The sequence below is a fragment of the Hemitrygon akajei genome, chromosome 11 (genome assembly GCF_048418815.1).
Source record: "Hemitrygon akajei chromosome 11, sHemAka1.3, whole genome shotgun sequence".
In the NCBI taxonomy this organism is placed as follows: Eukaryota; Metazoa; Chordata; class Chondrichthyes; order Myliobatiformes; family Dasyatidae; genus Hemitrygon; species Hemitrygon akajei.
The window spans coordinates 150,512,829-150,526,440 of NC_133134.1; the positions used below are offsets into that span (position 1 = coordinate 150,512,829).

At 39.0% G+C, this 13,612-nt stretch overlaps 1 protein-coding gene across 1 annotated transcript; it reads right to left on the reverse strand.

Moving 5' to 3' along the window:
* Window positions 1-11,280, reverse strand: LOC140735201 (glucagon family neuropeptides-like). Its single transcript, XM_073059984.1, has 6 exons — window positions 11,201-11,280; window positions 9,964-10,083; window positions 7,280-7,384; window positions 4,799-4,933; window positions 2,714-2,796; window positions 1-947 (listed from the first exon to the last, which is right to left on the reverse strand). The coding sequence occupies exons 1-6, from the start codon at window positions 11,278-11,280 to the stop codon at window positions 940-942; spliced, it is 531 nt and encodes a 176-aa protein (XP_072916085.1). The 3' UTR covers window positions 1-939.
* Window positions 11,281-13,612: the final 2,332 nt, after the last annotated feature.

The window sequence follows — 13,612 nt, forward strand, 5'->3', positions numbered from 1 at the left end:
GATGCTTTGTATTCACAAATTAAGATTCATGCTCGTCAATGATATTTCAGTGACTATATAATTTCAAACACATATTTCATCACACAATCATATAGATTTTCCTTCAGACAGGATGTGATTAATTACAAATAAAACTGCAGCACATAAAATAAGTTGTATTTCTGAATAGAATTGTAAGTAGCATTGTAAGAATTACTTTTAAGTGTGCGCATATTTGCACTATTATTTAAAATGAGATAACCTCTGGGTAAACATAGTATCCAATTTGTTGTACAGGATACCTGTTCACTGGAGTAGGAAGCTGATAACTCATGTACTATTATTCAAGTATTAGGATATTTGGATTTCATCAGATTTTTGTGGGACTTGCTCACCATATTAAGTTTCTTGAGTTTAGTTAGTAAAGAAGTCATCACCATTTTAAATGTGGTAGAATCTTTCTCAATGTGATGGACTTTAAGGTCTCAATAGTGATATTATCTTAAAAACATCACTCTGAGAGAGTTAGTCTCCCTCAATATTAGGTGTTCAAAATTATTAAATCAGAATCAGTATTGTTGTGAAGGAATTCTAAGTTTGAGAACACCCCATTTCAATTACAAATTAGACTGTCAACATTTACCACAAAATTAGAAAGTTTTGATGAAAGTCATGAATAATGTTGAAATAATGTAGTAAATTTTTTATGAATGTAAGTGTCAGGATTTTACTAATTACAAGTGTGAGTGAAAAGGAATTTGGCCTTAACAATCATGCACATACAACTTTAACATGATAGCAGAGGACAATTGACTACACCAAATTAACATTTCCTGCCAATTCTAACAATAAATTTAGTGCATAATAATGTACATCAAAAATAATTTAATGAAAGATTTCTCTCCGAAGTAAAATACATGAATTATCAGGGCAGAGATTGTCACTTCTTCTATCAGCTCATTAGTTACCTGTGAGGAAAAGAGAAATATATTAATTTGCATTCAGTATTTGTACTAAAGACAAAATTGTGACTTGAGATTTAAGCAAAATTTGGGGATGGGCAGAGAGAGGCGTTGTGTGAATTTGACAGAATGTTATATATTTTTACAAAAGGAAAACAGCTGGCTGTCCAATTCCAAATACTTATGTCCAAGTTTGCAAAACCAAAACTCTCAGATCCCACCAGATTACACAAAAGTACTAATGTGGATGCTGTAACTAAGACTGACCACTTAACCATTCAAGATTATGGCAAAGTTTCTGCATTTTGTTCAACTAAGACCATTACGATTCTCAAGGTACTATATGGTGACATACAGTATGCACATTTTGATAATAAATTTACTTTGAACTTTGATGATACACACTGCTAGACTTTCAGAGTCATTTGGAGCTATTTGGGAGAAATTATTGGATTGTTTTTCATTGCAGACTCCAATAATTAATTAAGCAAGCTGATTATTCTAAAATCGAAGGTATTATTGATAGCTGATGTATCTACTGCAGAAAAAAGGCTTTGGGTCTATCTCCCAATGTTGTCTGGAGCCAACTTTAAGCTAGGTAGGGTCTTCTGATAATATTACCCATGAGATATTAGATGTTGGACAACCAATAGTCACTGTTATGATACCTCACTGGATGGGCAGTAGGCAGTGAGTAAGATCATAAGGTACAGCAGCATTAACTACATTAATAATGTGAATAAACTACTAATATTCAGACCATAGCATGGAAGCATATAATACTCCATCAAAGAATTGTCCCTCCAGTTGGAAACCCATTGCCCTAGTGCAGAAGCTTGACTCTCTACAAGTCAACCTAGAAGACATTGCATCCTGGATAACTGAGGCAGTTACAATGCAGAAATCCAACCTGTCGGCATGAACATCAATTTCTCCAGCTCTGTTAACTTCTGTCCCTCCCTCCTTCTCACTTCTTCCATTTCCCATTCTGGTTACCCTCTCACCTCTTCTCTTCTGATTACCTGTCCATCACCTCCCTTTGGTTTCCCTCCAACTTCCCGTTCTTTCATGGCTCACTGGCCTTTTCCTATTAGATTCCTACTTCTTTGGCCCTTTAGCTCCCACATATCCCCTCCCAGCTTCTTATTTCATCCCCCCCATCCCCCACCCATCCAACTTACCCCTCAGCTGGCCTCACCCATCACCTGCCTTTCCCTTCCCCCTCCTTCTTATTCTGACTTCTGCACCCTTCCTTTCCAGTCCTGATGAAGGGTCTCTGCCCAAAACATTGACTCGATAGATGCTGCCCTGGCTTGTGTAGAACGCAACATTCATGGTCGACCCCGATCAATGGAGGGCCTCCGGTATGTGTGTTGCTCTAGAATTCCAGCATCTGCAGTATGCTCATGTTCTAGAACACATGGTTCTGGAAGAGGCTTTCCATTTCTCAACACTGCTAAGTGGACAGGAATTCATCAGGGTTAAAGGACTTTAGTTCATCACAAATGATGCTGTCTATCACCACAGTCTTTCTCACTATATGCTCAGTTGGTGTTGATGGAGTATTTATCTAAAAATTTTAAAGAACTGGATCCGCTGTGAGAATGACTCTTTGTTCTCTGATCACAAATCATAATGCAGTCAGCTTCATTTTTAAACCATGCACCATACTAGCTGTCTAAAGTCACCTATCACGAGTGGAGAAATTTGAAGAAAGCAATTGTTTCTTCAGAAAAGGAAATTGAAGTGAAGTTCAATAATAGAAAACTTACCATAAGTGGGATTGGTGCCATAATCTGCTTCCAGCACTGCAGAGATGCTGTCAGGTAGCTGCCGAATATTTAAATTTCCAAGTCTGAGATAAATCATAAAAAACCCATAAATTCCAGTCCAAAATTTAAATTTCCTCATACTAAATCTGTTTTTTTTTAATATGACCATGCTTCTATAATGATTTCTAAGAACAGTTAGCTGTGTACAGCACTAGCTGAAAAAATCAGGTGCTCAGAATCTGAAATAAAAGCAAGTAACATTGGGAAAACACGACGGATCAGACAGTATCTGTGGAAACAGAAACAGTTAATACTGCTGGTTTGAGAAGGGTTTGAAGACCCATCATGTTGCCTATTTCTCTTTCCACAGACTTTATTATTTAGCGATCCATTGCAGAGTAGGGCCTTCAGGCCCTTCAATCCAAACTGCCCCAGCAACCCTACAACCCAAATTAACCCTAACCTAATCACAGGACAATCTCCAATGACCAGTTAACCTACCTGGTACATCCTTGGACTGCGGGAGGAAACAGAAGCACTGGGGAATCCCCATGCATTCCACAGGGAGGATGTACAGACAATCTTTAGAGAACAGTGCTTCCTGATGCTCCGTGACCTGCTGGGCTTTTCTGTTTATCATGTACTTCCTTATTTTTATCCCCCCTTTTCACTCTTCCTTTCTCATCTCCTCTCCTGAATGTGCCTGCTCAATCTCAAACCACTCCCTTGTCCCGTACCCCCATTATCACTGGGCATTTCTCTTCCTGGTGGTGACACCAGTTACCATGCAGGGTAGCAGGCAAGTACAGCTATGACACATACTTTCCTTGCCTGAGGCATACGCACGAACATTCTCTTCCAATAGGATTCTCTTTCCTCCTTCCGGTTCCCGGAACACTGAAGACAATTGTTCCAGTTCCCTATTTGTACTATGTCTTTGGTTTAATTCAAGTATTTGAGCACAATTCAAATAAGGGGCACATGAGGAGAAACTTCTTCACTTTGAGGGTCATGAGTGTGTGGAACAAGCTGCCAGCACAACTGCTGCACGTGAGCTTGATTTCAACTTTCAAGCGAAGTTAGGATAGGTGCATAGATGGTAGGTGTATGGAGGGCTATGGTCCCATTGTAGGTCGATGAGAGTAGATGGGCCAAAGGGCCTGCTTCTGTGCTGTACTTTTCTATGACTCTGTGACTTCTAACACACTGCTTTTGGTAAAAACTGCCCAATCATCAATTGTTAATATATCAGTTCTCTATCAAATAATCATTGGCGTCTTATCTCATAATGCAGAGGGTGTGTGTGTGGCAATGGATTATTGTGATTAAAATCCTTTGAATGACTGTCCTTCATCAGGCAGCTCTTCCAGGTAAGGAGACACTTCACCCGCGAATCTGTCAGGGTTATCTATTATATCTAGTGCTCCTGGTGTGACCTCCTCTAAGTTGTTGAAACACAAAGCAAATTGGGGGACACCATGGCAGGATTACCCTGTGATACTTACTTCAATTCAACTTCCCTTCCCATTCCAATATGTCAGTCTATGGCCTCCTCAACTGCCAAGATGAGACCACACTCAGGTTGGAGAAGCAGCACCTCATATTCCACCAGGGTAGACTCAAACCTATTGATTTCTCTAACATCTGGTAATTTCTCCCTCCTTCCCCTTCTCTCTTTTCCATTCCCCATTCTGGCTCCCCTCTTACCTCTTCCCTTCTTCTCACCTGCCCATCACCTCCCTTTGGTTTCCCTCCTCCTTCCCTTTCCCCTAAGGTCCACTGTCCTCCCTATCAGATTACTTCTTCTTCTATCATCTTTTCTAAAACTAAGCATTGAATGGCTGAATATTCACCTGAATTATCAAAATTAACCTGTACTTTCCTATTCGATTGCATCTTAGTTCTGTATTGATTAGTTCCTTTGCTACTTGAGCATGAAGTATAATTTCTTTTGTCTTACGTTAGTAATAATTTGTTTCTTTGTGGCTTATGGGGAAATCAAAATCAATGATCTTCAAATAAGTTAATGCATTCTATATGAAACTTAAAACTTCCAATGCTGACTGACTTAAGTTTGAATTATACCTTTGATTGCCCAGAATTGCAGCCAAGTATTTTCTAATTGCCATCTGCCTCTGGTATCGAGCATAGCTATCTGTAAAGATGTCATCAGAATGTCTCTTGACCAAGGGCTCAAGATCTTCCTGGAGGCCGCTGTCACTATTAAAAAATAAAATGACACCAAAATGTTACAAGTGGTCTGGCTTAGTGATTTCATGTCATGTTGTTCAAGGCATGTCTTACATTTAATATTCTTCACCAACCTAACAGAAGAGACCTGGACAGAGTCATACAACATTGAAAGCAGCTACTCAGCACACTGGGCCCATAGCAGTTACCAGGGGAATCTTCCCAGTGTTCACTGCTCCTTTTCATCTCTGTAACTCTATCTCCCATAGCTCCCATTAATATACACTCAGGGCAATTTATAGGAGGTAGTTAAACTACCAGCACATATTTGAGGTATGGGGTTTGGGATTGGGGGTGTCAAAGAACCTGGAGAAAACACACTCAGTCAAACTCCACACAGGCAACACATTAGTTCAGGATTACAACTGGGTTCCTGGAACCGTAAGGCAGCAGCTAACTGCTATGCCTTCCTATAAAATGTTTGCACCCACAGACTGAGGTTAACACAGCATACCATCTCCTACACTGAAATATATTGATGATGCTGAATAATCTAATCAGTCTGCATTGAAGTACATAAATCATGCTGCCAAAGCTACATTATATAACAAACATTGTACTCTTTGTACAAAATCTCAACTGAAAATATAATTATATATAGTTACGTACTTAGATGATTTAGCATTATATAGGTGATGGCATTTAGACCTTTTTTCCTCAATAGAGTGGATTGAGATCAGATTCAGATTTATTTATCACATGTACATCAAAACATACATCATTTGCATTAACAACCATCACACCCAAGGATGTGCTGGGGGCAGCCTGCAAGTGTCGTCACACATTCCAACGCCAACGTGGCGCACACACAATGTTCATCAGAACAACACAAACAGCAACAATAATAACAACAGAACGAAACAAAGCCCTTTCCACACACCCACCCACTCACCTCCAACACAATCACACACACACGCAAGCCTCTAACCCCAGGACAGGCCACCTCCAGGCCTCCGGTCCTTGGTCCTAAATTATCAGACCCTCAGATATTGGGCCTCCAACCTCCAATCCCTGGCCTGGAATCTCAGACTTGTAGACTACTTTAATGATGGCATATGAGGAGTTAGGACAAATACTTAACATTTTCAAGAAATACATGTTAGTCCTCCCAGAAGGTACTACCACACAGTTACGTGCAGTGACACTGATTTGCCATTGCACAACCACTATGCAAATATTTTGCAGACCTTTTAAAAAATTATCTGCAAGTACTGATATTTTACTTTTATTTCCTGAGTCCATTATTTATGTAAATTGTGATAAACATTTACCTCAGCACTGGTCCCTGCAAGAGACTATGTTCAATCATCCAGCAGTCTGTGCAATTACCTTTGACTACTGTTTATTTTTGTTTTGTAGCCAGCTTGCAATACATTGTGCTACATTCTTTCTGTGTTACATTCCAATCAAGGTTTTATATAACACATCATGAAAGGGTTTCCAAAAGTCTATTTAGATTACATCCACAATGTCCTTTTTGTATTTTTCAGGTTTTAGATGCAAAATGTTAAATCCAAGTAAATGTTCCTGATTTCTTTTCATAGGTCCTCTGGATCTATTTTGAAGCACGAATAACAAAAGTACCTGCCAGTACTCATTGTTTCCTTTTCTAGCCCTTTTTTTTTAATCTACTCCTGGCCTTTTGGGGGATAAAACATGAAATTCACCCCACAGTGTAATTTTATTGTCTATAAATTGCTCCAAAATACCAATTATGTTAAATGTGTTAACATTCTTGAAGATCCTTTATCACCACATCCACTTCGTTCCTAGTAAAGATCAAAACTAAGTTCTGCTGCAATTTCACTGCCATGTTCTATGCCTTTAGCTTATTCAATGTTTGATAACAAAAATTATATCTAAAATTTTTGTCCTTTGAATATTTGAGTATTTCTTTTTCTATTCGATACTTTTGATTTAAGAATTACCTTCATCTTCCCATTTGCTTTGGTTCAAATTTCAAAGTACATCTATTATCAAATAATGCATAAATTATACAACCTCGAGAGCTGTTTGCTTGCAGACTTCTTTCTGAAAGTTTCTTTATTTTCTCATTAACAGTCATAGTGAAATATTTAAGAATTCCAAGGCATTTTAGATAACTGTGATGATCTGGCTATCTTACATTTCCTTCTTTTGATAAATCAATATATATGTGAATGTAGTAATATATATTCAAAGTAAAAGTAGATGTAATTAACTTAACATTGATTTTTTTTTCCTTAGGCTATTGTTTGAGGCAAATAACTAAACTGAATAAATGGTCTGATGTGATTGGCTACAATATAAATTGAATGAAAGGAAGTGTTAACTCACCCCAGTCTTTTGTCCACTATGCTCTGCAAAAACTTTCTTGCAGAAATTTGCCCTAGCAACTTCCTGTAGCTGTTGGTGAATACTGCATCTGCATGCCTTTCAGTTCTGAATAAATTAACAAATAACACACTTCAATATTTTCTGTTATTTCCACACAAAATAACATAAATGGCTTCATTTACATTGCACAAAAGTATTCATAAAATGGTTTCATTTTTCTTTCAACCCTAAACTCCTCACAATAAATGAATCACAATCTGAGAAGCTCTTCATTTTTTTAATAAAATATCAAGATGGAGCTCATATGTCAGCACTGTAACTAAATTCTAAATCCTCTAGCACTAAGTGTGATTACGCTCATGCAGATACAGTCATAGAAAAACTGAAAAAGTTGCTGCAGAAAACACCTTTGACCAGAAGTCAGTCAAAGCACTGGAGAAACTCAAGAGATCAGTTAAAATCTATGGAAAGAAATGAACAGTCACATTTCACACTGAGACCCCTTCATCCGGACTGGAAAGGAGAAGGAAGAAGCCAGAATAAGACAGTGGGGGGAAGGGACAGAGTATAAACTTGAAGATGATAAGTGAAACCAGGTGAGGGGAGATGTAGTGAGAAGCTGAGGTGATTGGTGGAAAAAACTAAAGGGCTGAAGAAGGAGGAATCTGATAGGAGAAGCAAATGGAACATGGGAGAAAGGGAAGGAGGACAGGCACCAGAAGGACAGAATAGGCAGGTGAAGAGAAGTGAACGGGTAAGAGGGGAGCCAGAATGGGGAATGGAAAAAGAGAAAGGAGGAGTGAGAAAATGGCAGAAGTTAGAGAATCAAACTTTCTGATTGGCTGTCCAGGTGGAACAATGTGGTCTGCAAGTTCATGTAAAAAGAGGAGATAGTGGAATCCTGAATGGACTGTCAAGGTTGCTAAGACACTCCATAGCAGATCTTTCTCATGGCCAGAAACACAGCAGCATTGCAGGCTGTACTTGTAACGATCCGGTTCAGGTTGAGACTGTAATTTATCTGCTTCATCTGACAAGAATTTCTGGAAAGAGGTACACGTAGTCTTTGTGAACTTCATTCTGACCAACGTTGTAACACAGGATTCTGCTCAACAGACTGTTCTCACCATCATACACCGAGATGAACACCAGTTGCTGCTGAAAGATCACCAGCTTGGTGAAAGATACCTCCTGGTCTGCTCAAAACATGCTGGGCTTCCAGTGGAAGGAGTTATCCACAGCCGACTGCTGCAGACCAGCACGCTTTGTGGTCCAGGAACACAAGCTGACAGATGCACTGAAGGTCAGTGCAGCTATATGCTACGTTTCTCTGTGGAGAAGCCACAGTCTGCAGTCCACCCATCATTGCACATTGAGGTGCTGGAACCCAAGTCAAAAGAAAACCTTGTACTGTTTGCTCAAGAAATGAATGTATAAACACAGGAGATTCTGCAGATGCTGAAATCCAGAGCAACACGCACAAAATGCTGGAGGAACTCAGCAAGTCAGGCAGTATTCATAGAGCGGATTAAACAGTCAATGTTTCAGGGCAAAATGAAGGGTCCCTCCATAGATGCTGCCTGACCTGCTGAGTTTCTCCAACATTTTGAATGTGCCACTTTGAATGTAAAGGAATCTGATGTCCTTCAGAAATGGATTTGCTGTATCAAGAAGAATGACATGTAAATGTATTCTACATATTTGTAAATGTTGGATAAGTTTCAAAAAGCTGAAAAGCCTTTAACAGAGAGCAACCTTGGTTAATGGGAGTCCCATTGTGCAATGAAAGATGAGAAGATGGTAACTGGTTTATTATTGTCAGATGTGCTGCAATATTGTGTAAAACTTTTGTATCCATGCCATCCAGACTGATACAAGTAAAATTGTTGGTGATTTACACCAAGGAACTAGAAGCTCTCAGTCATGAAGATCAGCCTCTCAGTATCCATCCTGTCAAGGCCTCCATGGAAGCTTATTTGCTTCAATGTATTCTATCCTCTAATTCCCAAAGAGAGATCCAATCCCCACAATTCATTCAGATGGAACAACTTTTACCAGGAGTAAATTATCTTTATCAGACTGCACTACCTCCCCTGTTCCCATCTCCACCCCATCCATGTTTGTCACCCAGCCCACCAAAACTTTACATAATTGCCTCAAGACTGTCTTACGCATGTCCCATATAGTAAATGTTGATACATTATTTGTTTTCTTTACAGCTTGCTGTATCTACATTAACTTTCTCTTTGTCCATGAGGACACCTGACATTACCAAAGTCGGTATTTCACAAATCTCAATATCTGCCGTCTTTACATCCAATTACTTAACTGGTAAATGTTACTTTGCCTCCCCTCTTTGAAACTAACTATTTAATCAAACTAGGATACAAACTATACTGCAGAAATTAGGAACAACTTTTCTGTCCCAGTGTTGGTTTATCTGCTAACTGATAGAAGTCAGAATATATATCACAGAAGATATATCTTTTGAATAGTGAATTGATGAACCCTTTTATAAAAGTTTTTAGGATCAGGCTATCCAAAAAAACGGGAAATTGGTCTCGAACAGTGCAAGAACTGAATGAATGGATAATGAAAGGGTGAATGGGACACCAGTTAATGTAGCTGTTAAAAAAGGTGTGAGTTAATACACTGCACCTTACACTGCCATTGTTCTGACTCACCGTTTCCCAGTGGTGTCCATAAGGGACTCGGTGTCCTCATAGTGCTCTCCGTTCTGGACCCTGTCGGTCTCCTCTGGTGAAATGTTGAGCAATTTTCGCAGGGTCGACCCATCTTCAGATCTATAACCAGACACAACATTGTATCGACTGACTACAAGAAGTCTACAAGTAGCAATCTGTAACTAATCGGCCAAAAATATACATTTAAAATCCCTCTGTCCAGGAACCTGACAATAATAGATCCCGCGGGGGTGGGAGACACGATATTCTGTATCATAGTCTGGTTTAAAAATGAAAGATAATAATTTAAAGTCCACTAGCAAAAGGGTTTAAGTTAGAAAACTTCTGAGCATAACTTCAACCCATTCAAGCTGGAGAACACCTGTCTACAGTTTAATCGATTCATCTTGTTGGTTAATACAGTAAAGCCCCATCTATTCATATCAGTGGGAACTGTAAGTTGCTTCTGAGCAGAAAGATTCGCTATGTTGTATTTAGAACTTCTCTATTCAAACATGCTTATACCTTGCTTACAACTTCGAGGTCGTCTAAAGAACTTTGTTCAGGGCAGACGGTGGTCAGCAAAGCGTCTTTGTTTAGGAACCTTAAATCTGCTTTTACCGATTCAGATCCAAAGGCACCAACAACTAAAAGCCGGCCTTTTCCAGGGCAAAGAACAACTGGAGCATGCGGAGGGGTAATTCTTTATTTTGCATCGTGACTGGATTTAAATTATCCAAAAAGTTTGATAACTTAAACCTGTTCGCTGTTCGCATTTAAAACACCGCCCCTTCATTTAAGATCCAGTCACGGTGCAGAATGTAGTCAGGGTTAGCCGAGGACGGGGAAAACAAATACAACAATCACCGAAATGCAGGAAGAACTCAGACAGGCTGCACCTGTGGAAAGAGAAATCAGTCCACTTTTGACGTCTGAAACCCTTCAACAGAACGAAGGGTGCAAAGATTCTGATGCGGGGTGTTCGACCTAAAATGATAACCCCCCCCCCCCCCACACACACACACACACACACACATACCGCTGTCTTTTCAACATTTCTGTTTTTGCTACGTTTAGGATGTCAACACCAATCTAATACTTTGTAAAGGTAAAAGCACCTCAGTGTTTGTAATCGGTTCTGCATTACACTATATATTACATAATAGTGAAAGTCACACATATTATATTAATGAATACTGTACAATCTATAGCACAGTCGTTCTATAACTAAACTCACCGTAAAGCTGGATACAAAGGCGAACACAACGTGTGCACAGAAAGGCAGTAGAATACCAGGAGAGATGTTTTGTCCAGCATTTTCTGTACAACAGAAGAGATATAGTTTAGAAATAGGAAAATGTTTGAAGCAACATTCAGTTATCAAAACATTTCTTAAAAGTTTGATTTTAAGTCTAAGGTAGAGAACGCTGGCCCGATGTAACTTACGCTGTCAGGGAGACTGTTGGTCGCGGCGAGTGGGTCACGTTGAAGAGCTCGATGCTTTAAAGCGGTTTCTCGGCGGTATTTATAGTGATCTGTAAGCCTCGCAATTTTCTGCAATGAGATGTTCTCGTCGAATCGTGAGGGAGGAGGCTGCGCCCAGCGGTTACATCAGGTGTGAGATGAGGCATCCTACCCGCGTCACCAGGATTTCCACACGAGACAGCTAGAATTTCGAATTCAGAAAACTACTCGAGCATTTTATGAATGTTTTTCTCTCCCTCTGTGGCAAATGGTCGAGAACACTGATGTATTCCTGTCTTTTAATGTGTTTCATTAAAAGATGGAAGAATTCCACAAATTATTTGTCTCTTGATATGATTTCAAAACTTCATTTATCATTTGTTGCCGATAGTGTGGCTCGTTTTCGTTATCCTAGAGCCTCAGCAAGTTTCTGAAAGTTGGAAACTAGTTGAAATGATAAAGCTTTATGGTAAAAATTTGCAGCTAGAACATTAAAGCTGATAAGTAGCCCTACAGAGAAACGACGAACGCTGGAAAGCTGAACTCAATATTAAAAACATCTAACGTGTCCGACGTCAAAAAAGTTCTTTTACATATTTGACATAATTATGAAAATGAGAGTAAAACTAACAATATATACGGATTGACTGTATGCAGAAAAACAACTAAGACTTGAATATGCGTGGAATATTGCTTTGACTTTTAAATATGAATGAAGAATTTTCCAGAAGAAAATCATGCAACCAGAATTTACAAAATTGAAGTGTTTTATTTTTTTTCTATTTGCATTTTTCTGTAATTGCAAAACATCCTTCTTTCAGTGGAGCTGATGACATTGACAATATTCTGTGAACTGAAGGAAAAACACATAAGACCATAAGATACAGGAGCAGGTAGAATTCGTCCATTTGTCCATGGAGTCCGCTCTGCCATTTCATCATGGCCGATCCTTTTTCCCTTTCAGCTCCAATCTCCTCCCTTCTCCCTGTATCCTGACTAATCAACCTCTTCCTTAAATATACCCAATAACTTGGTTTTCACAGTAAATTCCACAGGTTCACCACTTTCAGGCCAAAGAAATTCCTCCTCATCTCCGTTCTAAAAGACATTCCTCTATTTTGAGACAATGTCATTTGATCTTAGACTCCCCCACCATTGGAGACACCCTCCCCAAATCCACACTATTGACATCTTTCATCATTTGATAGTTTTGATAAGGATAGCAGCTATCCATGAATGTAACATTATTCTAGTTCTCTCTCTTTAAAATATTGCTGGACCTGCTAAATATCTTCATCATTTTCTGCTTTAACTCATTACGTCTGTCCATTCTCTAACTATTAGAGTGTTGAAACTACTGATATTCCTTACACTCACAGTGCTTGCACCTCAAAATATTTTGAGTGGAAGTGTTTCCAATAAAGCAGAAAATGCTGGATAGAACATCTGGCAGAATCTGGGAAGCAAGAAACTAGTCAACACTTCAAGCAAATGATCTTCCATTAGAACTTTCCAAAAGCATTTTTAACTTCTTTGGCATTTAAGTTTAAATCTGATTGTTCAAGCCCAGATTATAGCATATACAGTACTGTGCAAAAGTCTTAGGCATCCTAGATTTTTTATATGGCTTCAGATGGTATGGCCTCCATAGAGCCCTAAACTCAACACCTTCGAGGCTGTCTGCGATTACCTGGAGAGGCAGATGCAGACAAAGTCTGCAGAAGAACTGTGGCAAGTTCTCCAAGATGCTCAGAACGACCTACTAGCTGATGTTCTTATAAAACTGCACAACAGTGTGCCTAAGAGATTTGATACAGTTTTAAAATGGTCACACCAAATATTGATTCGATTTTGGGGTTTTTTCACGTTTTACTGCTCTTTACAGTATTTTTGATATGTAGAAACATTTCATTTCATTAGTTTTGAAAGCATCTTCACTTTACAGAATTTTGACATGTGCTTAAGACTTTTGCACATTACTGTATAAGTGTCCCAACTTGTGCAGTGAACACAGATCTGCTGTACTTGAATGAACTATAGGTATTAATTATGTAAACTCCAGCAAATTCTCCTAAGACTCACAAAAGAAAATGTTTGGAAAAACCCTAAAGACAATATGGGTGAAAAGAATCTTTGAAACCTCTTGTATGTGTCCTGAAGTTGGGGGTCTGCCATTAGAAATGGT